This window comes from Aspergillus affinis (assembly GCF_023601865.1).
Source record: "Aspergillus affinis strain CMG 70 chromosome Unknown NODE_7_length_541545_cov_85_609384, whole genome shotgun sequence".
In the NCBI taxonomy this organism is placed as follows: Eukaryota; Fungi; Ascomycota; class Eurotiomycetes; order Eurotiales; family Aspergillaceae; genus Aspergillus; species Aspergillus affinis.
Window position 1 is genome coordinate 215,665 of NW_026515788.1, and position 27,544 is coordinate 243,208.

The following is a 27,544-nucleotide window of genomic DNA, read 5'->3' on the forward strand; positions in this document are numbered from 1 at the left end:
CAAGCAGGGCTCTTTTGTATCGGCCATTTGCTCTGTGTTCGGGAAATTTCGTCAGGGCTAGTTACATGTTTGTTCAACGTAGGACTCAAAATTTAGAAATCCCAGGCACTTCAACACGTGAAATCCGGCTCTCATTCTTCCCCAATTAAATATTTTTCATCTGACACACCTTCTTGCCCATGGCCGAACCACTGGGTAGGTGCCCACTTAGAACAATTAGTTAAAACGTTATGGGAGCGTCAGCTTGGTGGTGGTACTATACTACCTGGTGCATGCTTTTTTTTTCCCCGCATTTGCAGCAAGGGGCTGCCAGCCAGGCGTACTAGCAAGGAGATTGTTCGTCTTTTGCTCATGATGAGCAATCACGGACCGCATGTAAGATGTGATGGCACATCCTCCGTACCCACACACGCCTATTATTTTACTTCGCTCTTCCCCCATTTCTGCTAAGCGATCTTGCATCTCGGCTTTGTTATGTCGTCCAGACAAGGGATGAAAAGCGCCCCTGTCCACCACTGACACGTCCTCAAGACTTTAATAACAGGTTAGATGCCGTGCTGCACAAACTATCTTCGCTGGGAGCTTTCTAACTTTCCTTCTTCATGTAGAAACGTCAACATCAAAAAAAATGCAGCAATTCCCCGCTGCAGCACACCATGTAGCTCAGCACCCTATCACCAATGATTCTCACGTTCTGGGCGAGAAAGAAATCTTGGGGACGGTATGTTATTCTAACTCCTCCGAAGAGCAAAGTTAGTCCGGCTAATACACTCACGTTCAGCTCACCTGGGAGAGCCGTAACGCTCCCATCAATTCCAGGCAGTGGCCACTGAGAAAAAAATGGGCGACAACATCGATTGTCTCAGCTTTCACTTATCTATCCTCAGTATCCACGCCTATGATTTCCCCAACCTTGGACCAGATCGGGCAAGACTTGCTTCTGACAACTGAAATTCAGCACCAATTAACAATGTCGATCATCGTCCTTGCCTTTGCTGTTGGGCCCGTTATTCTGGCGCCCCTGTCTGAAGTGTATGGACGCTCGCCCATGTTACAATTAAGTAATTTCTTTTTTCTGGTCTGGAATGTTGCGTGCGCATTCTCCAAGAACAAGTCAGAGATGTTTGCTTTTCGGTTCCTCAGCGGCATTGGCGGGAGCGCAGCGATGGCCGTTGGGGAAGGCACTGTCAGGTATGAAGTTCGCCTGTCTATGCATAGTCTGTCTTTCAAATCTCAGAAAAGATTAACGACCACACTGGCTACAGTCACTGCTGGGAGCCAGAGCGGCGGGGAACTGCAATTGCCATATACAGCCTCACACCTCTCCTGGGTCCTGTCATCGGTCCCATATCGGGTGCATGGATTGCCGAGAAATCTACCTGGCGTTGGGTCTTTTGGTCAACAAGTATTTTTGGCGCAACCGTCCAGGTCCTGGGTCTCTGCTTTCTACAAGAATCCTTCGCTCCAGTTATCCTCCAGCACCATACCAAACGCCTCGGAGTCCCCCTGCAAGAAAATATCGAGGCCACAAAATCCATCCCAAGGCTCCTGGCCCTGGGGACCTCCCTCATTCGGCCAGCTCGCCTGCTGACCACCCAACCGGTAGTTCAAATGATCGCATTATACATGGTCTATGTCTACGGCCTGTTTTATCTGTTCCTATCGACTTTCCCGGGCGTATGGCAGGGGGTCCACCACGAAAGCACCGGCATCGCCGGCCTGAACTACATCTCCCTCGGTGTGGGGTTTGTGCTCGGCGTTCAAATTGGGGGTCGCCTGAAAGACTTAATCTACGTGACCCTGAAAGCGAGGAACTTCAACCGGGGACGACCAGAATCCCGAATCCCGCTCATGATCATCGGGTCTTACTTCGTGTCGACGGGGATATTCTGGTACGGGTGGAGCGTGCAGGCCCGGGCACACTGGATCGTGCCTAATTTTGGGATCGCAGTCTTCGCCAGCGGATGCATCGTCTGTCTGCAATGCATGCAAGCGTATATCGTTGACAACTATACGCGCTTTGCAGCGAGCGCGATGGCCGCCGCAGTGGTTGTGCGCAGTCTTGCGGGGTTTGGGCTCCCTCTGTTCGCGCCGTATCTGTACAACAGGCTTGACTACGGGTGGGGAAATAGCGTGTTGGGGCTCATAAGTATCGGACTTGGGATTCCTGCCCCTCTGGGGTTTTGGTTTTAGGGAGAGAAGTTGGAAATCTTCATAAGTTTATTCTTAGCATGGGTCATCTATAACCAGAAAATGGCGCGCGGGACGAGAAAAAATAAAGAGCTCACTTGAGAAAAGGTTGCATCTCGCTGGCTCTTTTCAAAACAGAATATGTCGTCTCCATCAGCCGTGTTAACGCATCCCCTTTCAACTTCATATAACTCGAGAATGGCTCTCTGGTGGGGACATTCAAATTCATCTTGGGCAAAGTAATCGTCTCAGTCGTTTGAAGACGACCCTGACACTGTAGGTTAGCCCATCCACCAGAATGACTGCTATATCGGTTGAATCTGCGGAAGAATTCCCTGAACATACCCTTATTGATGGGCCGCCTGACCGTGCATTCTTCGCGCTCATCCACTTTGGAAAACTTAGAATCTTGGGGTATTAATCTCTCTGCATCCTGATCTGAAGCAACGTTAGCGGCTAGAGCGTCTTTAGGCACTGGAATATATATCAGATTCTCACCTTCGCACTCTACATTGATCATCCTTGGAATCATTTCATCAAGGTCAATGACCTCAGAGTGTATGGTAACTAACATGTTTCCAAGGTATCAGTCGCTGCTGTTTAAGATAAGCCGGGTAGTAAAACCACCTTTGAGGCTGCTAGAGTAACCTTGGAATGGCTTCGAGGAATGTTAGGCCCTTTGGAAGTATAAAAGCGAACTACTAGGCGGCAAGGCCGCAGACCAAATGATTTAGCTTAAAGGATCATTGCGATAAATCTTCTTTTCTTTGAAATCTTCCCGGAATGTATCAGCTGATATACTTGCATTGTTAATCGATCATGGGTTCAGCACACCATGGATATTCATGTCTTGTTGTCCATCCTCAACAGATGATGGCTAGCTGGAAACTATGGTGACGTCAATGATCGCGCTCAATTCATTGCAGGTCTACGTGTCGAGCGTGCTTTTTATATAAATGATAAATCGCCGAACGAAAGATTTTCTCACTGCAATTAGATCTTTTAGATCAATGAGATTAGTTATACTTAGTTTTCTCTGGTGGAACTTTGAGCAGGACTCTAGCTGAGTATACCCCCCAACTATCGATAAAATGATGTATATCCCTGGACAGAACCAATGACCAAATTCGGACATATATGAGCAAACCTTCGGGAATTAATTTATTGGGCTAGTTATAATCACATCAACCGGCAAAACGGCGCGAAGCTGACGAGATCTCACGTCGGGCGTCTTTAACGCCGGTAATGCCGCGTTGCCACCGACCACAACAAGCCTTCGGAAATAACGCCTATTCCCAGGAGAACCATGAAGATGTTTGACTTGATCTATTTTTTCCCGTGCACTATATAAGGACGAGAGCCACCCAATATGTTGTGCTGTATTATCACGATTGAACAAGACCATAATCTACTCTTGTACAAACCTCTCCTGCTTCCCATCCAACCACCAAATCATGGCAAATAACAATGACCTCAAAGTGGTGTTCGGCGCTATGACATTTGGCAAGCCAGGTAACCTCAATTACCACTTCTTAATTAGAGAGGCACGTCTAACATCGCTATTAGATACACTTGGTGCCCGCGTCCACGACACCCAAGACGCAGCAGAGATTCTCGACATCTTCCAAAGCCACGGCCACAATGAGGTCGATACGGCGCGCATCTACGGTGGCGGATCATCCGAAGAAATTTTGAATGCAGCTGAATGGCAAAAGCGCGGTCTAGTCATGGCCACGAAACTCTACCCCAGCACTGCAATTTTCGCTGGGAGCTACACGCATCAGCCAGACGATCTCCGACGCGGACTTCTCAAAAGCCTTTCAGCCTTGGAAACAGACGAAATTGACCTGTTCTATCTGCACGGTCCAGACCGAAATACGCCCTTTATTGAAACACTCCGCGAGGTTAACAGGCTCCACCAAGATGGTCATTTCAACCGCTTCGGTCTCAGTAATTACATGGCCTGGGAAGTCGCGCAGATCTGCGAGATCTGTAACTCAAACGGCTGGATCAAGCCGACGGTGTACCAGGGTGTCTATCATGCTTTGCAACGCAGCATTGAGCCAGAGCTGATCCCCTGTCTCCGCAAATACGAAATCTCGCTGTATGCGTTCCAGCCATTGGCCGGCGGGTTCTTGACAGGTCGGTATACGCGGCATCAAACGGAGTTCGAGGCCGGATCGCGCTTCGACCCGAAGATTCTGCAGGGAGCGATACATCAAAAGAGATATTGGAATGATGCGTACTTTGATGGGGTGGAGGCCATTTCGACTGCGGCTAGGAAGTATTGGTTAACTGTTGCGGAGGTTGCTTTACGATGGTTGAAGCACCATTCCTTGCTGAGGCAAGAATTTAACGATGCGATGATTGTGGGTGCGAGCAGCGTGAAGCATTTAGAGAGTAACTTAGTGGATTTGGAGAAGGAGTCTTTACCGGATGATGTTGTTCGAGCGGTGGAAGATGCATGGACTTGCGTTAGAGGTGTTGTGCCCCCGTACTGGCATTGATTGAATCTTTTTGCGTGGTTGTATAGAAAGAAATAGAGCGCCATGATATAATAATGACAATTGGAAATTTCTCATAACCTAGTATTTTTCCGACTATTTAGTGACATTTCATTGAACAATCCATTCAAGTCCCCTTCTTTATCGTCTGAGACTCTAACAATCTCTTCAGCGCAGATGTCTCGCCCTCCAGCTTTGAAGCTTTGACTCTCCACTCCTCCCGTTCCCGTTTGACAGCCTCCAATTCGGTCTCTAGTTCGTTCAAACGATCGAGTCGTCGCTGTCTATACCGACGAGCCGCCACGGTGTTCGTCTGGCGTTTGGCTATCCGTCTAGTGGATTCTTTTGGACACAAGTTTGCTGGCGGTGACCAACCGGTAGAGGGTGTGGATGAGTGTGCGCTGTATGAGCTAGGTCTGGGAAATCCAGAGACTCCCAAAGCCGCGCCCGGCGCAGCCGTTGCATATTGACTCGTCGATGCTACCTTTGGAGTCCCTACCGCCGGTGGAAATAACAGCGGAGAACAACCATTGGTAGCATATTCCCAGTCCCGTAGAGCCGAGTCGGCGAACATCGAATCCGGAGATGAGCCATGGAAGTTAACAAAGGGACTTCCTGCGAAAGGAGGCGTAGAGGAGTCAGGAGAAGACATATCGGACCAAGGATAGGGATCGGGAAGTCCAAAGAATGGTTGGAGGGCTTGTCGTTCGTATTGTTGCTGGAAGCTAGGCGACATCAGCGGCCTAGACGACCATGAAGGCGAAAGAGGACCCGGCGACAGCCATTGTGATATTTTGGAGGCTGGGTCTCACGACCCAAATCAGGATGAGAAAGAAGAAGACGAAGATGAGGGACACCGGTTGTCTGCTGGGCGACGACGTGGATCCGATGGTGGTTGATATAGAGGTAAATGTAGTAGACCGTAAATAGAAGAAAGAACGAGGTAATCAGAAAAGAGAGACTGAGGCTAAGATCTTTAGCACAGGCGTAATTGAGCCACATTTGGGGTCTACTCTGAAAGTTGGTATAGGAATTGAATACTTTCATCGCATCGTGAACCTGCAGTGTGTTCTTGAATATATACTTATTTGAGAATGGACCTCGTCGTTCGAGCTCCGACGCCAGGCCACGAGAAATGGAGGTTCAATACTAGGAAGAAAAAACCCTAGCGAATTAATTTGTTCAAAATGAACAACGCTGATCAAGAGACAACTTCGCCGTGCCAAAAAGCTCCGACGGGGATTGACGGGAAGGCGAGCGACCAGGGCATGTCCGAGCCAGCTTCCTCCGTGCCTTCGCCTGCCGGACCCTTTCATCCTATTATCCATTCACCCCTTGAGTCCGTTCATCTCGATATTTTATGTTTCTGGATAGTCTCATCGAATTTTCAACGACCCTGGAAAATCTTTACTCAATCCCCTGATGGGCGATTAGAATCGGCGACCGTGGAGGACTGAAAGTCTTAGCATTCTAAAAGGACCCCCTTGGAACTGAAGAAACCGAGTCAATTCCACGCTGTCGAAGGGTAAGTATGGGCCAAGTCATATCTTCGAGATGAATTGCAAGCTTGGTGATGATAATAGGGCCCTGTGATCATTCACGCGTCGATCGCCAAGGATGCGCGTCTCCGAATATAAGCTGTCTTCACCCTTCATACGACAAAACGGAGTACGATACAATGGGTTCTTAGAACATTCTACACCATATACAGATTATTCTGTTACGAATTTTGGACCAGACTAGACAGCCCTCGGAGATTGTTGGCCTGGTGGGGATCACGATGTGCCCACTGCCCAGCGTCCAATATGTGAGACCTGCGAAGAAAACAACCACCGACCATTTTCTCTCGCTCGCTCGACGTCTAATGTCCACTGCTGCGCGCCGGTGCATGCTGTTATTGCATCGTGCTACCTACAATTTCCGGAATGCATGAAAGAAAGCATCTTCCCGTTCCTCGTCAGATTCAAAATTGCAAGGCAAGAGAAACAGACGGGCCCTGAAGTCCTTGTCCGGGTCTAATGCTAGAAGATTGAAACTAAACAATTAGACCAACACACGACTGGCACACGGGCGCTACCCCGACTCACCGGCCAAAGTCGGTTCGTTAATCCCAACGAATGTTCGAGGGATGAGTTTCTACCGAAGCAAGTACCAAACGTCTCTCCTTCGTATGGTATAGGGGCTGAATCGCAGAGCGTACTACATACTGAGCAGAGCTCTTGAGATGGAAAATTCTCGGTGGAATAAAATATCGTCGCAACTACGAGTACACCCCTGGGTTTGTAACGGTGGGGGCCAGAAATATACGACTCTATTTCGCTCGGCACGGAGACTTCTCGCGTCAACATACCACCGCGCTGTCCTCTTTTCGGAATGAGTTCTAAGACTAACTAGAACTATCTCGCCAATTGGTCGGAAATCACCCTATCCCTGTCATTTTAGGGCCCTTCTCACTGCCCCAAATTCACGTGCGGTTGTCTGTCATTGGAACCCAAGGAAGCGTTGCTACAGACACACTGGCCATTTGACGACCCCGAACCTCTCCACCGGCACGGATGGCATTTGCCTCAAAATTATCACCTACTTCATACTGTCATGTCGGTCGCTCAAGGACCGGAATCAATTCGGTCGGACTTACAGAGCGGCAAAGATGAGATCGAGATGAAAAAGTCGCCTTCTGACGAGCAAACCTTAGATATGGACTTCCGTTGTGAGATTTGCAAAAAGTCCTACACCCGACGTATGCACTCTTCGATTTAAAACCCAATAGGCCTTTATAGGTCCATTGACGTTTCGAGATATCAGGACTAAGAATTTGACTTTGTAGCTGACCTACGAGATCGTCACCGACGACGATGTATCGCCAAAGTGGGCCAGGAACGCAGGTCCAAGCGGAAATCCTGTGATAGCTGTGCGAAGAAGAAGATTCGCTGCTCTCTCTCCCGTCCTTCTTGCCTGCGATGCGCTCAACTTGGAATTCTATGCCAGTATCCCCAATCTCCCGTTTCGGCGCGAATTGCTGGCCAGGGGGAGTCAATGATGACGACGAGTCAACCACAGCCGGCAGAACTGGGTGAGACAAACGAGCCATCTGGTGCTGTGGGCATGATGGACGTCTTGCCGACCACTGCTCATGCTCAGTCCCAGGATCTGCAGGCCGGCCATCTTAAAGTTTTCTCAGCACCTATGTTGGGTTCTGGTGATCCGTTATCTGCCTCTATGTGGAATGATTACGACTTCTCAGATATGCAATTCATAGACCCTGCATTAACCGAGGACTTCTTGTCTTCCACCAATGCAACGGGTATTGCCTCCTTGCCATCCAACGATGCCATTCCAGCTCTTTCGGATTTCCGGTCAGCAGAGAGCAATTTTCTCAGCAACGTGGGTTCTCTACACAGTGGACCATTGTCGTCCGCTCATCCAATGTCTGATGGGCGTTCTAATTCAGGATATGCTTCAGCTATCCAGCAAAATGAATTCATTTCAGAGGAAGAGGGGACTAGCCCATCCGGCTTGACAGGGCCATTGGAAACGTTCTCACCTTCAAATATATCGTGGCACGACAATTCCACGGACGGAGAATCTTCAATGTCGGCGAAACTGACCAGTCGTCTCTACAGTCCGGCCCATCTTATTTTCGCGCACTCATTCACGATTGGAATGGGACCGGACATTTGCACCGACCCGACCAGCCTCTGCCAAGATATGCTAGGCCATCTTCGAGAGTATCCCGGTCTCGTGCTGGATCGGGAATTCTGGTCCCCGTTCGTGCATCATCGCTTATACCGCTGTTCCCTAGGCGGAATGGCGGAACCTATGGCCAACGCGCTGGCCTGCGTGGGCGCATATGCCAGCTGCGCGGGTTCCAGTTTCGGGTTCGTCAATCGCATGATTAACGAGGAGCGGGAAAAGCTGGTGCGCAAATTTCACGGCTACACCGACACCCCTGAGCCGTGTCTGGCGGCCCTGCATGCTGTCTGCATTTATCAGATCATGGGCTTGTTCGGGGATACATTTGTGCCGGCAGCCCAAAAGAAGCCGCTGGCCGATGTCGAAGACGAGGATCGACGACGAGGAGAGTTTGAGAAGGAGGCAGAATTGCATAGCTCGTTCCTTTTGAAGGTATTATTGATCTTTCATTCCCATACGGATAGGAGTTGTTCGACTGAACTAACAAAATTAAGATGACCCGACACCTGTCCAGTCTGCATGCTAAAACGCTATACGTCCACCATGAGGACGAGAATGACTGGAATCAGTGGAAGTTCATGGAATCCCTACGCCGGAACATGTTCTTTGTTCACATTATCAACATCCTGGAGTCTAAAGCGCGGCAGCTGAACGAGAACTATTTCGAACCGCTCGGGGACGACTTGATCTTTGGGATTCCTTTACCGGCCCCTGAGCGCATGTGGCGAGCGTGCAGCTCCGAGGAGTGGTTCATGGCTCGCGCCGAAACACTGGGCTCGGAGGACGATCCGACTACTCGACCGAGGACTCTGCAGCAGCTGAGGCAGGCTGTAAAGAGACGTCAAGTCGACATGTCGTCGTTGCTGCCTGTGACGCGCATGATTCTGGCGTCTGTAATCATTGTGCCCCCGAGGAGTGGGCTCTAAGGCCGGACGAGTGGGTGGCTACCCCTGAGATTAGGGAGTATTTTTAGGAATTGGAGCAACTCACCATCTCCACTGTGGCGGATGATGGTTTGCCCGATCGATTTGAGATCACGTGACTGGCCCTGCGTCATCGGCCGCTTTTAATAGAAACATCCTCAGCCCCAAAAACATCTCCGAAGTCCGAACATACAAACATACAACATTCAACCCAACATGCCTCCCCACGAAGGACTAATTCACCCCAAGGAATACGACATCAAAGACAGCAATGTCGAACTGATTGGATCCGATCTCGACCACCAGGTCAAATACAACTCGGCCGCCTCAGAGCCCGCCTGGAACAATGGCAAGGTGGGGCAGGAGCCGGGGCTGCTGATCTGGCGCATCGAGAATTTCGAAGTCGTACCGTGGCCCAAGGAGCGGGCGGGCGAGTTCTACGACGGCGACAGCTATATCGTCCTGCACTCATATAAGCTCGGCGATGACAAGCTGGGCCACGACATTTTCTTCTGGCTCGGCAGCAAAACCACTCAGGACGAGGCCGGCACCGCCGCTTACAAGACCGTCGAGCTCGATGAGTTTCTGCACGGCGAGGCGACCCAACACCGCGAGGTGCAGCAACATCCCTCAGAGGAATTTACATCGCTGTTCCGCCGCATCTCCATCCGATCCGGCGGCGTGCGCTCGGGCTTCACTCACATCGAGGAGGCACCCAAGGAGGAGGTTACCACGCTGCTGCGCATCTTCAAGCACCCCGGTGTGGGCCGTATCGATTCTCTGATTGTCTACGAGGTCGAGCCCACTTGGGAGAGCCTGGACGACAGCGACGTCTTCGTCCTAGACAAGGGCGACAAGATCTGGGTCTGGCAGGGCAAAAGCTGCAGTCCCATGGAAAAGGGCAAGGCGGCGCAAGTGGTACACGATCTCACTCTCGCCAAGCACGTCGACGTCGAGGTTCTATCTCAGCTCGAAGCCCGCTCAAAGGTCATCGTCGACCTACTGGGTGGAAAGGAGATCACCCAATTATCATTCCAGTCCCCGCGACCTTTCTCGTCCTCTACCAAGCGAGCACCGGCCGACAACGACGCTAGTCCCCAGAAGCTCTTCCGTCTCAGCGACGCTTCGGGCAAGCTATCTTTCGATCTGGTCAAGGAAGGAAGTCAGATCAAGCCCTCGGATTTGGATGAAAACGACGTCTTTCTGTATGACGCCGGGAATAGAATCTGGGTCTGGCAGGGTTTGGGGGCCAGTGCCAATGAAAAGGCCTTGTGGCTCAAGGTCGCTCAGTCATATGTTCGCTGGCTCCAGGAGAGCCAGGAAGGTTCCGAGGCTCATTTCACGCCGATCGCGAAGGTCACACAGGGGCGTGAAAATCCGGCGTTCATGAAGGCGATCGCCGCATAAACTTGTTGGGTGGATAAATGTACACTGGGATATCGGACGGACATGAGAATATTTCTACTATATGATGCAAATAAGAACAAACCCATTTCTTCAATATTCGTACTCCTGCCTGTCTGTCAATCATCGGAGCTTCATCCCCATCTGCAACTCCCATAACTTCCGATCAAACCTCTGTTCCAACAAAGTCCTCGCGTTCCCCGCATACATGAACACCCTCCCCATCAACCCTTCTGGTTCTCACCCATCCATGAAATCAATAAAACAGCTCGCGACTCTATACGCTTTCGTCTCATAATACGCCAACTTCTTCGCCTCGTCCTGGCTATTGACCAGATACGCCGATCCGGAGACGATCTGTTCTTGCTCGCCGTCGATCAACGCTGGATAGTCGCCCCATCTGGCCAGCGCGTAGCCTACGAGCTAGGCTTTTCGGAGCTCCGGCTCGTCGGCCAGGTCGAGGATTCTTTGGAGCGTTGATGGCGTGGTCAGCGGGCCGTAGAAAAAGTAGGAGATTGGGTATTCCGAGGGGAAGGGCGCGGGTGTCCTCTTGTGGAATGTTGGTTAGGTAGTCGGGTGGTGCGGACGCGAGCATCACTTCGTAGGGTGTTAATTCCTCCTTGGGCTGTGAGGCTTCATGCTGCTGGTCTTCGGCTTGTTGGTTCTGGGATTTGTCGGACATTGGAGGGTTGACTAAGGAATTAAATGGCTAAGAAAATGGACAGTAAAGAATTATTTGAAAGAAAGGTAGATGTATTACTGTATAATATAAGTGAGAGAGAAGGTAGAGAATGGCAGCGCCTACTGCCTAAATGCATCTATCAGCGCCAAATAGACAATGGCGTCATCTATCCTGCGAAGTATAGGCTGTAAATAAAAGTTGGTAGATTCTCTATATCAAGCTCAGTTAATCAACTACTATATTCATAGTTGCTTAAGAGACCAGTTTTACACAGGAACGATAAGTCCTATCACTCTCTAGGTCTAGTCCAACAGAGTATTTTCGCAACTATAATCGCTACCCGTGAGCGGCAGCTGGAAAGGATCAGGCATAGATTCGACTGTATCTAGTCTTAAGCTCCAAAAAATCCACAATCCAAAACCACACACCAATGCATAAATCGCCTTTGGGTGCCTGAACGGGGTCGCAAAGAGGGTTGATCGCTGCCGGTACATTGCTAGCTGGCCTGGGGACTTTGATTAGCAGGGGCCTGACAATAATCTCACAAATTTATGGTACCTAGGTTCTTTCTAAAAGTTAAACAGTCCGTCACCAAAGAATGGGCCGAGACCCAGGGGGTTTTTAGTTCCCCCACGAACTTGAGCTTTCCAGTCGCATCCATAATACTGCCACGTCCGGGACTCTTGAATAGTCCGCATCTGTCGCGCGGAAGGCCGGGAAGTAGATAACACGCCATCTGACCTCGATGGCGAATTTCTGGTAGAACCCAAAATTCGCACCAGGTACAAAAAAGAAGCAATCCGTTTGTTATGAGTGATTGAAGATATTTGGCAACGCAACTGTGCTGCAGAAAGTTTTCTTCAAACCCCATAGGTCAGGCATCGACGGTTGCAAGCTTTCCTAAGGTTATGAGAAACCTCTAGGTTAGTGCTGGGTCGACAAGTTGAACTCTTCGATCAGTTCAGCATAATTAATTCAACTCCTCCTCTGCTCCACTCGTCATCCTCAGTGTCGTTATTCGTTCAAAAATAGCGCTCGTAGGCTGGTCTTGGTACGTTCAAGTTCTGTGATTCGGTTGATCAGCCTTCTTTCTCACTCTTTTCCAGTTTTCCATGCTCTTTCGGCTCGTTCTCTTTTTGCGACAGTTGGCGCAAGCTGCTTGGATATGAAATATCTTAAGTCCCTGTTTGAAAGACAATGCTCTGTTCAGTACAATGACTGCTGTTTCCTGTTGACAGCTATACTTGCACATTTTGGTATACATGCCATGGGATTGTGCGTTGTCCCATTGAATGGCGCTTCCATTATATTAACTAATATTAAGCATTGCAATGAGCAAGCTCTCCAATAACAATACCATCTAATTCTCTGTACTGGATCGGAGTTTGTCAAGCATGAGAGGCTCTGGCAACTCTGGAGCAGGGTTCATGGGGATTAGGTCCATATTATTTCGGAGGACGTCCTCCCAGTTGAGGGTAATCAATTGTTTCGCGTAATTCTTCGGAACTGGATACATCCTCTAATCCATATTAGCACTAAATAGAGCGAATTTTATGCATTAGGATTACCTTTCTGCTATTCTCTTCCTTTTTCTGGAGATAGGGTCGTACTCGTGGACCTCAACGAAACCAGACTCCAGGTCAACATCACCCTTGATAACTCTTTCAAGTTTCGCAATAATCGACCTGGATATTTCCCTCGGATGCTTCTAGGAGGAGATCGGCGTCACTAAATAACTTCTCATACGGTTCATTGTACCCGACTTCGAGCGCAATGCTCGGCCATGTCCTATCAGGGACAATAACACAATCGGATATCTTGCCGCTACACTCTCAGTACAGGATGATATAACAGGCGAACGGGTAGGCGACTTACGTTCATGGACGAGTGTTAGGAAACACAGGATGTAGGGGGAAGGTGTTGTGTGTGAAGTCCGAAAGGTCCCTCTTTTCATGTCGATCAATAAGATGCAGCGGGCAACTATGGATCACCCCTTTCGAAGCCTTTGTATATCACAAAGGCCTATCGGTTCTGAGGGATATCCACAATTCAGAGCATATCAATCCGTAGAATTGAATGCAACGAAGTAATCCATCCCTTGTTATTCGGAAATCTTGGATTTTCTGTCTGTGCTCCGAGCTAATGGCTGAGAAACTAAGGTGGTTCTTCGTGGGCTGCAGATTCTTTGAGAGACTCCTATTAGTGCTCGACATTGTATAATTATTTTACTTCCCATATTTGCATGCCCGATCTCATGTGCCTCAGTAGGGGCCTTTATTATAAGCATCCTGATGTCGGGAAAATGTGAATCTCACTTGACACAATGATTCAGAGCGATTCTCAATGTCAAACACTCTTGATGAGACATGTGTGTAAGCAAAGTGTCGGCTGATACCCTGAGTCATTAGCTTTTTATGCGCTATGAGGACAGTATTTCTGAGCTTGGAGAAGCTTTGGTATGACTACGCGGGGTACAGTTCTGTCAGAACAAGCTCCGATGGATCTTTGATTGTCTTTCGATCGATTGCCTTGTTTGAAGATGATGGAGAATGGTTCGGGGAGGGAAGTTCTTTAGCTCTGTGGGGACTTCTTTAAAAGTCCCGTTTTGTTGACGATCAGGTCCGAGAAATCGATTGTTCTTCTTCCGATTTCTTCTTTGCCGCACAGAATGTACGAACCTCTGGTGGCTGCGATAGTCAGACCACCATAATCCCCCTTCATGAGGATAGGGTATCCACATAGCTTTCTGCCTTTCTTTGGTGTGCCGTTGAAATCGAGGTCGCACGGCCAATTCTCGTTTCGGGCCTTTTGAGAGACCTTCCTTTTGTCCCTTGCGTACAACTGGGAAGCCCGGATGCTTATATGACAGATATTGACCTTCGTGGTCTCTACCAGGTAGGAAAGGAAAGCGCAGATTCTCGACGAAGAGAATTAAAGATCGTAACATACTCCGAGTTACTGTAACAGAATTAATTTTCCCAGTCTTTGTCGCAGGATTTGTAGTGGTCTCTTTTTCCTAGAAGGAAAGCCAAGGCGGCGTGGCTGGCTTTTTGAGGAATGTCAATAGGCTGTTGTAGGCGCTTATCCCGTCAATCCTGTTGGTTAGGTCTCAGACACAGGTGCTGTCGATGTTTGGAATCATAGACCTATCAAAATCAAACACGGAATGCAACTTCCACATATATCCCAGAAGTTGTGTTATTCCATGTGACAGCCTCTTTCGCTGTTTGGCTTCAACGGCTATAAGATGCGTGACTGTCCTCTGATAAACCATCTTGGCGCGTGAATTGATTTTGCCTGGTTTTTCGGGTGCCATAGTGATACCACTTTTCCACGTGTAGCTGGCGCAGGTTTTCAAGTTCCTGCTGGGTGGAAGACATCGTCGACCGAAGGGGCCACGGAACTACCGCGCGAATCAACAGATGCGTTATAAGCATAAGGGCCACGATAATTCTGCTTTGTTTGTGCAGCAAGGCCCGTATCGTACCATGCGTAAAAATGGCTCGGTATTCCCATGAAGGGCGTCTCCATGTCTGGCTGTTCCGACTCTTGTCGTTGGTGCTTTCTAGGCGATGGACATGACTTATGGTTGGCGTAGCGAAAAACATGCGTGGAATGGAATTACCAAGTTTCTTCTCCTATTCACCCTCATTGTATTGTTATCACCGATTCGGCCGCATAGAACATAATTGCCACCATCGGGGGCAGCCACAGGGGCCGTGGCAGGTGCGTTCATGTCTTTTCGGTGCCCAACTTCCAAGAAATGAAGGCACCGATAACAGCATGGTCGATTGTCATGATGAATGATTATAAAAGTAGGTTGTTTTGCTCAACTTCCCGTAGCTGGGGCAGGTATGCCCATTCGAGGATGGAAGTGTTGGAAAGGGGAAAACGAAATATCATTTCCCACGGAAATTTGGATAAAAATCTTTTCTATGTGTTTAACGGAACATCCCGCCGATGTCAACGAATTAATTCCCACTTATCATTTCATGTGCCTCGGTAGGCACCTTAACAATGAGTGTCTTGATATCGGAGTAGTAAGAAAACCTCACTTTACAGATAAGTTCGTATCTATGCTTCATAACTGAATCGAAGAGTATCGGGTCTGGTCAGTGTCAATCAGTGGCCTGTCCGCTGTGAACAACTGATCGTGAGGATTCTGATGAGGGATCAAATTAGAAGCTTTCGTCATATGGAGAAGATATGGAGAAGAAAGAAGAAAAACTACGTGGGGGGATAGACGATTCAAGGGAATGTCTGGGTAATATGCATTGCAGTGATAGTTTGAAGAATGTCTTTCACTGCTACGAAAGTTAAATTCACCAATTTCGAGCAGCTCGTTTTTAAAAAGATAAGCTCATACATATTCACAGACGATCTATCTGTAGAAGGTTCTATCAAAATCACCGCAAGGAAAGATCTCAAATCTGCCAAGCCCTCCACTCTAGGGGTGCCATACAAGTAAGCCCTAATCGTAACCATGATATTTATAAACCCTCCTGCACAGCCATCTTCCGACTCTTCCTCAAATCCCTCGCATATTTCACCCCAAACCCATGTCCAAAGACCTCCCCAATCTCCTCCAAATTCAGCCCCGACACCTCGGGATAAAACAATACGATGGCCACCCATCCTACGCCACACAGCGCCGCGTAGAACCCAAACGCCCCAGACGGAGTAATCGATTTCATCATGGTCAGAAAGGTGGACGAGACGATCAGGTTCGCGCCCCAGCAGCAACACGACATATACATAGTTCCCATGGCGCGGACCTCCATGGCGAAGAAATCGGCGCTCATCCACGCCGTGTTCCCGACTGAGACGCCGTAGAAGATCACGAATAGGATAATAAAGACAAGGACCACGATCGCGGGCGCCTGTATTTGTGTTTCCTTTAGCTCTAGCGTCTCGGTGTCCACAGGGATGAATTTAAAGGCTACTGCCGTCGCGACGAGGGAGGCGGACATGCCCCAGGCTGTGGAGACGAGGACACGTCGTCGTCCCCACGGGTCAACGACCATCATGTTCACGAAGGTCATGATGAGGTTCGTGCCGGAGACGACGATCCCGACGGCTACGGGGTTGGCGAACCCGACCAGTGCGAACAGCGTCGAGGAGTAGTACATGAGTGTGTTGAACCCGGACATTTGCGAGATTACCACTAGTAGGATAGTCAGCAATGATACTATACCCAGATGCGGATAGGCAACGTACTTAGTCCACAGGCGCATACCAACGCTCGGAAATACGCCGGGTTGGTATGCAGCTGCTTGATCATTTGCAGGCGACTGCGTCCCTCGTTGTACGATCGAGCCTCCCGGACGGCATCTTCGATCAGCCGCACTTTCACGGCCACTTGCTCCGGCGTAGCATGTTTGAAGATGCGCTGCAGAACCTGTCTCGCTTCCTCGAGTCGGTCATGGTATATCAATTGACGGGGTGACTCCGGACAGAACGGAAGACAAGCTGCCAATACCAGACTCGGAACACCTCCCAGTCCAACCATGTATCGCCATCCGTTGTCCACGTTGGCAAATGCAGCGCCGATCGCATAGCTGATCACCTGTCCGCCCGTGATACTCACATTGTTCAACCCGATCATGCGACCACGATGCTTCGTCGGTGCCAGTTCCGCAATGTACATCGGCACAATCATCGCCGCCGAACCGACTCCAAACCCGACGATCAATCTGCCCACAGCCATCTGCGCCAACGAGTATGCCGCCGCCTGGAGGATCGCGCCCACGGTGAACAGAAAACACCCGACGTAGATGGTATCCTTGCGACCGAATCGATCGGCGATCAGTCCGGCGATGATGGCACCAATAAATGCCCCGGCTGAGCACAGTGCCGTGATCATCTCCTTCTCGCTGGCGGACAGGTCATGGCCCAGGTCGTCGTGCAGGTAGACCAAAACGGCGGATATGATGCCCGTGTCGTACCCGAACAACATGCCGCCGATCGAGGCTGTCGAGGCAACGAGCCAGATGAATCGGCCGGTGCCCATGTCCTCGGTTTCGTCTGTCGCATTGGACAGATCGGGCTTGAGGACTTCGATGTGACATTCTGATCGTGGTTTGTCGTCGCTGTCGCGGTCGTCTTTGGGCAGGGACTCAGTAGTTTGTTGGTCCATTGTGTGGTCAATCTCTCACCAGTATCAAGAACAATGTCTTCAAAAAAAAAAAACAATAACAAAAGGGATATGAATAAGAAATCCTCAATCTAACTTCCACTAGGCCCATAACCCACGTACATATATATACTCTTTTCCAAACACTCTAACATACCCAATCCTCACCATGACCCGGGACAGTCCAATACAATCGAGCAAACAGCCATCGCGCCGTCTTTTACCCAACACATCAGATCCAGTAAATCTCCCCGGATCCAGATTGTCGATCAATGCGGGGAATCCCCATGGGGTGTCAACCTTGTCCAACCCTTCCTCGATTCCCATTGGATCTTCTGTGATGCCAAGAGGGAGGGAATGCCGCTTGTCTGCGCGTCTGGCCAGAGTATTCCTCTCTCTGCCGGATTCTGTTCACCGAGGGATCCGGTCAAACTATGGTGCCACCTGCTCCAGGGTGTCTTCATTAGCCGATGAGTTATGAAAAGGAGAATGGCTGGCTGGACGGGTCGATGACATGCAAGGGTTGCTCTGGGGATGTTCGGAATTCACCTACCCTTGGCAAGGGCTTGGGGGTCTTGTCTCGGTTTAGTCCGGTGTTTGAAGGGGTGTATTGCCGGACTCTCGCCGTCTTACATGTCAAAGTCGGTTTGGCCGAGGGTTGAGGGTTATGGACACGGCTGGTGAGATCGAACGGGCGCCTTGGCTACGGTTATACTCTGGATGCGAGGAATGTGTCGCAATTTGATTTCCGATGTGGCCATTGCGACTGGGTGCGATTGTGCATTTTTTTCGACTTGACGTACGGAGGGTTTACCGAATTACAGGATTTCAAGGCACCAAATCGGCGTTTGGTTGCTTGTGCGTGGCATTGCGTCCGCCGTTAACGACTTGAATTATCTGACTGAACACGGAAAGTTGACGGCTATCTGCAGTCAAGCCATTGCCGGATTTTATTACTCGTAGGTGACAAGTAAGCGCCAGGGGGTAATCAAATACTGTGCATGGTCTATCAAATCCCAGGCTACACATTTAGGCCTGTCTTCGTTGAATGTCGATGGGATGATTCTAGAAGATTATAATGGAACTTTTACTTCCTGGTAAGAAAAACAAGTATATCTTCGACCCAAATAGATTATATATTGTCAAAATATTATAGTCTAAGGAGTCCAGTCCTTTCTGGGGCATATTCAAGCAAACATTAGACCTCCTCCTCCATCAGTCTTCCCCAGTAATTGGCCCAAACCAACCTAATCAAATAGAATCATAAATGTCAAATACATTATAAGGAATGACCAGGCTGCAGGTCCATTCGGAGGAAAGTAGACCTCAAGCCCACGAACCAAACCAAGCGACCAAAAACAGCAAAAGCGCCCCCCGGGGCATTTACACATCCAAATCGATCCCTTCTAGCCCTGTTCGCATCAACAGCAGTTAGCCATCAGTCATAAGCCAAGCAATAATCCAGCAAATACGAGTAGAATATCGCATACCTCAACATCTCCGAGACAGACTCAGAAGTCACAGTCCCCTAGAGAGAATAAAAAGAGGGGAATTTAACGACCAGCGCCAACACCGACACCGAGGTGAGCATCGGCAGCAGCGTCGGCGTTAGCACCGATTCCGATGCCAGCGCCGGGAGCAGGGCCGTAGTACTCGGGACGGTAGTACTCGGGACGGCGCCAGGACTCCTCGGCCTCGCGGTAGTAGGCAGGGTCGGCTTCCTTCTTCTCGAGCTCGACGGGGTTCGCGGCCGCGAAGACGGCCAGGAAGGCGGTTGCGAGGGCGGAGAAGGTGATGAGCTGCATCTTGGTGGTGGCTTTGCGTTGGTTAGCTTGGGTTGGTTGACTTGAAAGTTGAGAGGAAGGAAGGAGATGGGTACGTACTTGGGAAGAAAGAGAAACGAAGGGGAGGCGTCAACGAAAGACTTGGACTTGGACTGAAGATAAGAGAACTGGAATTGCGATGGGATGAAGAAAAAAAAGACAGTTCTTGCCGGATATCAACGACCTTTATATACCTTTTCTGTTTTCCCTTTCCCACGCTCTCCGAAAAACACATGCACATCCCCCATCGCGGGATGAAACTCCGGAGCACGATTCCCTAAACCTGATCTACGCGATCCTACCACCTGTTCGCACCTTTTCGGGATGTAGAAAGGAACAGGAAGGGATTGACAGACCAAAATCCGTGGAAAGAGGTTGAATTTTGAGGCGTCCCAAACTTGGGCCGGTAGGGCGGGAGCTTAATCGAGGGTAGTGAAACACGGAGTGGTAGGCGATTGTTTGGGCATTGGCCTTACCTCCCAATAGGGGGACTGTTTCTAGATAATATTTCGGTTTGAATTGGTCAGTTGGATGGGGGGACTCCGGGGTCCGTTTCACTGAGTCAAGACTCAAGTTAGAGGTGCCCGATAGGGCGCTATTCACATGTTGATCCAACTTCTGGGGCAGGGCCTGGTCGGAGCTTTGCCGATCTTGGGGCCTGCTCTGTCTCACTACCAGGCAAGCTATTTTTCTTCCTTTAGATAAATTTTTTGTTTTGATAGCTAGCAATATCATTGTTATCGGAACATTGAACCGTCTTTAGGGATAGGGATAGACCGGCCCGAGGATTTACCAGAGCAACGGACACCCCAACTCCACTACCTTACCAATAATGCGATATGCAAATTATGAGCAAGAGTAATATCATGGGGCACAGGTGCAGGAATATACCGCACTCATTAAAAGTCAGCAGAAACATCCGCCTTCAGACTAACCTCTCCCAAACTTCCAACTCCCGAACACATCCGTACCAAAGAAACTTGTCAATCAATAATCTGTCACATCGCAAACCAGAACTCACCACAGAACGGCACCCTGAGTCGGAGAAAGTCTCACGGCATGTGAACCGACGCCGGTTCTGAGGTGCTGGAAATGGATTAGTCGCATCTACTGCATCGACCCACCGTTCTCCCGAGGTTCGGATAAGTGCAGCTTGTTTCGGTAAAGGTCTAGATCAGATCTCAACGGCAGACTTACATAAAAATGCTTGTCGGATTCGGGGTCCTTTGTTTGGTAAGCCGATTCTTCTGTGCATCCCCTGTTGATCAAACTACTGTTGCTATTATTAAGTCGCACGGAGACGGGATAGTTATCCCTCAAGGGTAAGACAAGATCAAACAATGGACACGGATGATCAACCGTGGTCGAATAACTCTTGATATGATTGACTTTTAAAAAATTTATGTGTTCCTAAATGCATCCATAAAATGTCTAGAATCAAGTTACTCTGACCACCGATACAGGGAAATGGTGGGCTCTTGCGAGATATTATAGTCACGTCTTCCGACTTCAAGCATGCCTGAAAGAAAAAAAAAAAGTAGAAGCTTACGATACGTAGCATATACACCTACGCATAGTCTGCTTGAAATAATTTTCATATGTTGGGTGGGAATCCCTGATATTAATGCATTGTGAAGATATGTCTATCTAGTAATATGTCATACGCTTTTGAGATATTCCTCTCTCTCCCTCTCTCTCCCTCTCTCATGCTGAAACTCAGATGGACCGGTCTGTCTCTTCTTCTTAACATGGATACTGGATTTGTCACGCCGTCTATTCCACCACTCGCGAAAGATATAGAAAGATAAAAGCCCAGACCCTAGCCGAGCCAGCAGGTAGGTAGGTAAATAGGTAGGTAAAAAGGCTCTGCCCAGTATCTATCTGCAAGTCGCCCACTCCTGAGCATTTGCCAATACCTGACAGTGACGACGATCGCGGGTGCACTATCATCGAAGCACATGTATCAGCGCTGTTCACATATAACCCATGCATAACAAGTAGTTCTTCAGACTTGAAAGAGAATTGGGAGGAAGGTGGTATACATACAGATCGATACTCATGACAAGGCTTGACAACCCTGCTCCAATCGTCCGAGCATTTCCAGACACAGTCATTGGTTCTGCTGCGGCAGCGCTGGTTTCACTATTAGTAAACTGATTCTTTGTTCGGTGGGTTTGTTTGCGTTGCGAAGGAGGGAGGTGTGGGCTGGACTTGGTTTGGAATTGATTGACTTACTCCAATACATTTGCGTGGTTCGAGACTGTTAGACGGGGCGTTCAAGTTCGAATCCTTCTGGTTGTCCAGATCATAATCGTCATCAAAGTCGGGATCGGTCATGGTGCCCGGGAGGCCTGGCTCGTCGTCGTCGATGGTCAGTCTTTCGATGTTCTCGAGATTGTCTTCAGTTTTGGCGGCAGTCGCGAAACTGGCTGCAAGAGACAGGAAAGAAACGAGAAGAAGGAAGTAGAGAAAGAACTTCATTTTGAAAAGGATCTGGTGTTCTTGTGCGGAATACTATCGAACGTCCGGTCAAACTGCGTAAGAGAGAAGATGGGGGTATGAAGTCGAATGAATATAGACTGGGATATTCAATGGGAGAGATAGAGAAATAATAGACCGATTGTACGACATGGTATATACTATGATGGTACCGAGGTGGCTGAGAATTAGTGAATAGAGCGGATAGTGCCCTTGCAAGTGTAGAGCATTCCCGGTTATTCCCCTATGATAGCCGGATGACTGGAAGCGATGTCATTCCACACGTAGACAGGAATATGAAAAGCGCCACTTTGTTCCATTTCACACTGAAGGTGAGGCTATGCTGGAAGTTCAGACTATTCACCTGTGGCTCTTTTAGTTTGAATATCTAGAACCTCATACATTATGGTCTCGGTATGGTTCTATGGTGTTACTCCCAGGGTAGATGGGTAGACTGCATGTTGCCATTACAATCTTTGAACGTATACGAAATCAACCAAACGATAGATATATAAGCAAAATGAGTCAATGGGTATAAAAATGTCTGAGAAAAGAGAAACGAGGTAACGAAGAGCGAGAATCGACTCGAGTATAAAGAAACCTAAATCTCACTCAGCGACATATTTCCAACTATAATGTTAAATGGATTACATAAAGGAATGATGAACGGAACGTCTCGTTGAGCATGGGAAATGGAAGTGTAGTAGAGAAACTGAACCCGCTTACTACGGTTGGCTTTGAAAGCTGGCCGTCGGGACAAGGATCATACACGCATTTCAGTGGCCATGTTCTACTTGAAATAGGCATATAATCCACCTAATGCAAAGCTCCGCCGACAAGTTTCAGGTTAAATGAACGACATGCAGGGCCGCGTTACACTGATTCAAGGTTTCAATTATAGTAGCCTAGATGGTATGGCAAGGGAAAGGACTAGCGTGTTCAAAAAGACTTGTATTAATATGCACAAGAAATTGAATATGTATAAAAAGTGTAACCTGAGCCCAAATCAATACATCATGGATATACCACATTTTGAACCAAAAAAAGGAACCTCCGAGCTCCAAAACGAAACCAAAAAACAAACCCCAAATCAACCCGTTTATAGTGGTACTGCCGATAACGCCATCCATCCGTTCATGATTTCTTCCGTAGTTGCATCTTGATAGGTATCCAGCCATGAGAGCCCTGTGTTGTCCGGTGGACAGAGCTGTGCGGGTTGACTCCCATCGCGCGATTGCGGAGAGAAGTACGGTGCCGCCACGTGCATCGTGGCCTGCGGGTTTCCCGGAGGCATCTGGACAGGGCCAGAAGCAGGCATAGATGACGGTACAGATGACGGTACAGATGACGGCACAGATGAAGGCACAGACGGAGGCACAGACGGGGGCACAGATGACGAGACAGACGATGGGACTCGGGCCTGGGCCGGAAGGCCATCCGGCTGTGCCAGACAATAATTCCGATCGAACCATTCATGAATGTGCCGCAGCCATTGATCATAATGGTAGTATACATCTGGCTCACCCGCCTCGTCCATGCCGTAACTGGAAAGCGCCTGCATACGCCTCCTGCAGTTGTGAAGAACCACGGGCATGTTGAGCGCATCGCACAGCGGTCCAACCCGTTCGTTTCGATAGAAACACGGGTCGGACGCCGCTACCGCTAGTTTTGCGGAGATAGCGAGAATGAACCCGATCTGGACCCACTGCATGTAGCTGGTGTTATGTTCCACGCCGACCGGCCAAGTCAAGACGGAATCAAAGTAACGTTCTGCGGCAATAAGCCCGCGGCAGAGCGAGTCGACTCGGAACGGCATGGAAGTAGGGAGCATTGAAGGCTCTCTTTGTCGTCGAGGATGAAAAGATGGCGGTGCATCCGGATTGGAGGTTGTCGGAGAAGGGTAGTTGTAGGATGATATGGGATGAAATTTATCGAACAAACTGACTTGGGTCAGGTACAACTCTAAGGTGTGGAGTTGCATGCTGATTATGACTATACGGGCGTTAGATACGTCACCACCGTTTGTGGCCCGAATTGGGCACATCTCCTCAGAGGGAAAGATACAGGAGTGTGGGGTGATGAAAGTCTACTTACGGCAATTCGTTTTTGTAAACGATAGCTGGGCCTTGAAGTCCTCCATCTCTTGTCGAAAGTTATAGATGTGACGTTCTATTTCTGCAATCCGGCCTTGCATGCCTGGTGGATGGCCAACCGACATCTCGTCAATTCTCTCGAGAACATGCTGGAGCCGTACGAGATGGATCGTAAATTGGTCGCTTGGATATTCGGGATCTTGTGCCAATTCCATGGCGAATCGCTCAATGTGGGGAGTCCAGGGGAAGGTGCACCGCTTCTGCATTATTATCGACACACTGTGGGGGGCCCGTTAGCAGACGGTAGATGCCATTAGCAGCGCCTATAACGTACCATGACGAAATCACGAAGCATCCGATGACTGCTCTCTTTTCATCCCGCGCAACCGCCGCCATATGAGACGGGGACATTTGGTTGGGCCCGAACTCTGATCGAGAGCAGCTTCGTAGTTCAGGGGGTCGATCGAGCCACATATCAACAACGATACTCAATGACAGATGGAAGTAGGTCGTGAACTGGCGTGGCTGGTATAGATATTGTGACCTATTGAGATTCATTAGCCGATCTGGCTTGAGAAAAGTTTCCCAGGATTCAAAGTGGGAGAAAGCCTACCATCCGAGACTAACAAGCAACCCCTGCAGAAGTTCGAAAGGAGAATCTACCAATCCGAACAGCATCCGTTCCCTTACCGCGGTCCGGAACTCATCCATGAAAATGCGTCGCAGCGAGAGGTTCTGGTACAGGGAAACCGTAAGAACCGCCAGCAGTAAGAAAGGTTTCTGTTCGCGCAACTCTTGCAGTGTCGTTTTCTCGGGGATGATAACGAATGGGAAGTGCGGCATCATGGTTCGACGAAAGCCGTCCAAGAGGGAAGCGGCATGGTCGAAGGTGATGATCTCTCTGGAGATCACATCCTGCGACACTCGTGCCGGCTGTCCGGATTCCCCCAGTGGCATGGTGTCACCGTCCACGCTGGGACTGGATCCGGCTTGGGATTCATTGTGTATTTGACCAAGAAGTTGATTTACTTTCCCTTCGAGGGCTTCGATGCGCCTATAACCAGGAGAAGATGGATCGTGTAAGCCCGTGTGATCTTCTGGCGGAGTTGCGAAGGCGTGGGAGTGGGGGGAAAGGAAGTCGCCTTACGTTTCTCTTTTCGCGGGATTGTAGCGGGAGCGGGCAGGACGGAAGTAACAGTCTTTATTCAATCGTCGACAACTAAGGCAGGAATCTCGAGGTCAGTAATCACGACGCCTTTGAGGAGGCAGCGTACAGCTGCGACGGGAAGAGGATCACCGACCGGTCGCAAACCGGAGAACCGGGAGTGCGCAGGCAGCGAATCTTCGCACGAACACAAGTTTCGCAGGTCTTCACCAGAGCCTGCGATGAGGCCGGTGAACTTGAGGCCGATATCACCATCATCAAAGGAAGTCCATTCCACGTGGCTAGAGCCCGGACAAGGACGCGGACAGGAGAGGCCGCGATGCAGGTAGGCAAGAAGTTTATTTGGAGCGGCGGACAAGCGGACAGCCGAGTCCGTGTGAGGGCGAGTTGGGTGGGGTGGGTGGAGGAGGACACTAGAAATAGGAGGCTTGGAGTTATTTTCCTCTGATTTCCCTCTTGAGGGCCTGTAGACTTGAGCAGAAAATCCAGAGGATGATAATCCCGGTCATTCAGGCGCTCTAAAGACACAAGGGTGTGTTAATTCGGTCCCCACCCTTTTGGTCGCATCTCCACGGTGGTCCGATCACTTTTCGTTAGGATTAGTTATTTTGAGTTGCGAAACCGCCTGAGAAAAAGGGAGGGAAATGGGGGCGACACGGCTACTGATCCTGCCACGGACTGCCGAATGACTGAAAAAGTGAAAATGAAAAAAGTCAGTTTTTCTCGTCAATGTTTCCCTATTTTCTGCTGGCGCAATACGGGCGCCACGGATACGCCGGTCTTGGCACGGCTTTTTTTTTGGATTTTCGATTCTTCAGCTGCAGGGAATCCCCCGGCCTGGGTTCAACGGCTTCTTGCCATCCTGCAGCCCGTCTCCCACGTGCTCCCTTGGGGCTTCTGAATGATCATGACGATGACCATATTCATGGTCGCTCTCTTCCCAGTTCTCAGTTCTCACTGATCGAACATCTCCGCATCGGTTCCACGGAAACTATCCGCCGACCGACTCAGCTGATCCGGCCGGCGCTTGACCACCTTCAAGGCGTCGTCATGGCCAGCTTTTATTGAACCTTACTGTGTAGGGATGACAAGGCGACAAGGAGACAGGGATGGTCAGATGAACTCGGCGATCGGTCCAGGTCGGTCTTCCGGGGAATACGATCTCACTGCGTCAAATGCTTGACGGAGGCTAACTCTTCATCCAAACTTTTTTATATATCTCTTGTTTTATGTCTTAACCAGCGCTAGTTATCATTCTTGAGGAACCAACCCATTCAACGGCTCTTCGTTGCCGCCACCGTATGTGTCCATTATTGGGCTGTGAGCGGCCTCGGTTCCTTCCCCCATCTCAACAAACAACCGACATCTCAACAGCCCCTAAGCTGAAATCATCACGAACCCAGTCCCTGAAAGGATACAAGAATAGACCCAGCGTTGGCCAACGGAACGGCCCGGACGCGGAGATGTGTAGGGCCCCGTACGATCCTGATCGTGGATTCCTCGTCCCCTTGCGTTGGATGCGAGCGAATCATGCCGTACACCAAGCTGCGACGACCCATAAGTCTATCTGAGATGACATGATGAACGGAGACGGGATTTCCAATCGTCCTGGGTGGATAAGGCCGTGCTTCCTTGCCGTTCATCCTGTCGGTGGATCTTGTATAGCCGTCGATATCATTTCTTATATCGACTTCTTCGGGGGCGGGGACGGGGACGGGGTCGTGCAAATCTCGACACGCCTTGGATAGTCAGGGACATGACTTGATGACTACTCTGTAGTGTTTGCGTTTTGGGGCTGTCCCCTCGCTCAAGCAACGCATTTCTAATCAACTATCGCAGCCAGTAATACGTACCGTGCTACCAACACGGCATTTGCATGTTGGGGGGAGGGGACTAGCTACATACGGTGTAACTAGAGCTCATTCATCTCGTAGGGGCCACAACCTGACGATACAGCCTGCCCGTGTCGTTTATTCCCCTCCCTGCAGGACGATCGACGATCGCAAGCGATAATTTCGACGTTCAAATGTTCAGTATCTCCCCCCGAGGATAATAATCGGGTATTTTTGATATGCCAAAGGATTCAAAGGAATCTCGTACAAGGAAAAGGACACGGAAACGGAGTGATCCCTGCCAGTCCGACTTGGCGACGACGCGGGCTGCGCACTACTCCGTAGTCTCGCCATCCCGGTTAGCGCTGGTCTCCCACCAACTCGCCTAGTTTCACCCTCGCCCTGGTTGGGCGCGGTTTGATTCATCATTTTTGCTTTTTGATTCCTCTCGTCTTTTGTTGTGCGCCCTTGGCTGACGACTGACGACGAGGTCGGCTGTGTCACTGTTCGCGGTCTAAAATTAATTATGAACATCCGAGATTACCTATGACGACTGATGTTTCTCGTGCGGGGGTTGCAGTAGGCGTCCCTTTCGACGGCTTATCAATCCGGATTAAAATCAAG

General features: G+C 49.6%; 9 protein-coding genes across 9 annotated transcripts; 4 read left to right on the plus strand and 5 right to left on the minus strand.

The window, feature by feature from the left end:
- Nucleotides 1-628: 628 nt before the first annotated feature.
- KD926_010352 (MFS transporter) lies at nucleotides 629-2,193 on the plus strand (the record flags this gene model as incomplete). The annotated part of the gene is made up of 3 exons (XM_053095831.1): nucleotides 629-721; nucleotides 782-1,191; nucleotides 1,266-2,193. 3 exons carry the CDS (start codon nucleotides 629-631, stop codon nucleotides 2,191-2,193), a joined length of 1,431 nt encoding a protein of 476 aa, XP_052960010.1.
- A 1,451-nt stretch (nucleotides 2,194-3,644) lies between these two features.
- KD926_010353 (aldo/keto reductase family protein) lies at nucleotides 3,645-4,697 on the plus strand (the record flags this gene model as incomplete). The annotated part of the gene is made up of 2 exons (XM_053095832.1): nucleotides 3,645-3,702; nucleotides 3,757-4,697. The coding sequence occupies 2 exons, from the start codon at nucleotides 3,645-3,647 to the stop codon at nucleotides 4,695-4,697; spliced, it is 999 nt and encodes a 332-aa protein (XP_052960011.1).
- A 124-nt stretch (nucleotides 4,698-4,821) lies between these two features.
- On the minus strand, nucleotides 4,822-5,430 carry KD926_010354 (uncharacterized protein; the record flags this gene model as incomplete). Its single annotated transcript, XM_053095833.1, has 1 exon — nucleotides 4,822-5,430. One exon carries the CDS (start codon nucleotides 5,428-5,430, stop codon nucleotides 4,822-4,824), a length of 609 nt encoding a protein of 202 aa, XP_052960012.1.
- A 1,859-nt stretch (nucleotides 5,431-7,289) lies between these two features.
- KD926_010355 (Zn(II)2Cys6 transcription factor domain-containing protein) lies at nucleotides 7,290-9,313 on the plus strand (the record flags this gene model as incomplete). Its single annotated transcript, XM_053095835.1, has 3 exons — nucleotides 7,290-7,434; nucleotides 7,522-8,819; nucleotides 8,882-9,313. The coding sequence occupies 3 exons, from the start codon at nucleotides 7,290-7,292 to the stop codon at nucleotides 9,311-9,313; spliced, it is 1,875 nt and encodes a 624-aa protein (XP_052960013.1).
- Nucleotides 9,314-9,526: 213 nt separating this feature from the next.
- KD926_010356 (gelsolin family protein) lies at nucleotides 9,527-10,717 on the plus strand (the record flags this gene model as incomplete). The annotated part of the gene is made up of 1 exon (XM_053095836.1): nucleotides 9,527-10,717. One exon carries the CDS (start codon nucleotides 9,527-9,529, stop codon nucleotides 10,715-10,717), a length of 1,191 nt encoding a protein of 396 aa, XP_052960014.1.
- A 322-nt stretch (nucleotides 10,718-11,039) lies between these two features.
- On the minus strand, nucleotides 11,040-11,396 carry KD926_010357 (uncharacterized protein; the record flags this gene model as incomplete). Its single annotated transcript, XM_053095837.1, has 1 exon — nucleotides 11,040-11,396. One exon carries the CDS (start codon nucleotides 11,394-11,396, stop codon nucleotides 11,040-11,042), a length of 357 nt encoding a protein of 118 aa, XP_052960015.1.
- A 4,490-nt stretch (nucleotides 11,397-15,886) lies between these two features.
- Nucleotides 15,887-17,532, minus strand: KD926_010358 (MFS sugar transporter; the record flags this gene model as incomplete). The annotated part of the gene is made up of 2 exons (XM_053095838.1): nucleotides 15,887-16,560; nucleotides 16,614-17,532. 2 exons carry the CDS (start codon nucleotides 17,530-17,532, stop codon nucleotides 15,887-15,889), a joined length of 1,593 nt encoding a protein of 530 aa, XP_052960016.1.
- Nucleotides 17,533-19,082: 1,550 nt separating this feature from the next.
- On the minus strand, nucleotides 19,083-21,833 carry KD926_010359 (uncharacterized protein; the record flags this gene model as incomplete). Its single annotated transcript, XM_053095839.1, has 4 exons — nucleotides 19,083-19,345; nucleotides 19,829-19,992; nucleotides 20,374-20,438; nucleotides 21,588-21,833. 4 exons carry the CDS (start codon nucleotides 21,831-21,833, stop codon nucleotides 19,083-19,085), a joined length of 738 nt encoding a protein of 245 aa, XP_052960017.1.
- Nucleotides 21,834-22,929: 1,096 nt separating this feature from the next.
- Nucleotides 22,930-26,731, minus strand: KD926_010360 (fungal specific transcription factor domain-containing protein; the record flags this gene model as incomplete). The annotated part of the gene is made up of 8 exons (XM_053095840.1): nucleotides 22,930-23,822; nucleotides 23,925-24,202; nucleotides 24,258-24,467; nucleotides 24,537-24,896; nucleotides 24,953-25,122; nucleotides 25,198-25,552; nucleotides 26,047-26,146; nucleotides 26,488-26,731. 8 exons carry the CDS (start codon nucleotides 26,729-26,731, stop codon nucleotides 22,930-22,932), a joined length of 2,610 nt encoding a protein of 869 aa, XP_052960018.1.
- Between the last annotated feature and the right edge of the window lie 813 nt (nucleotides 26,732-27,544).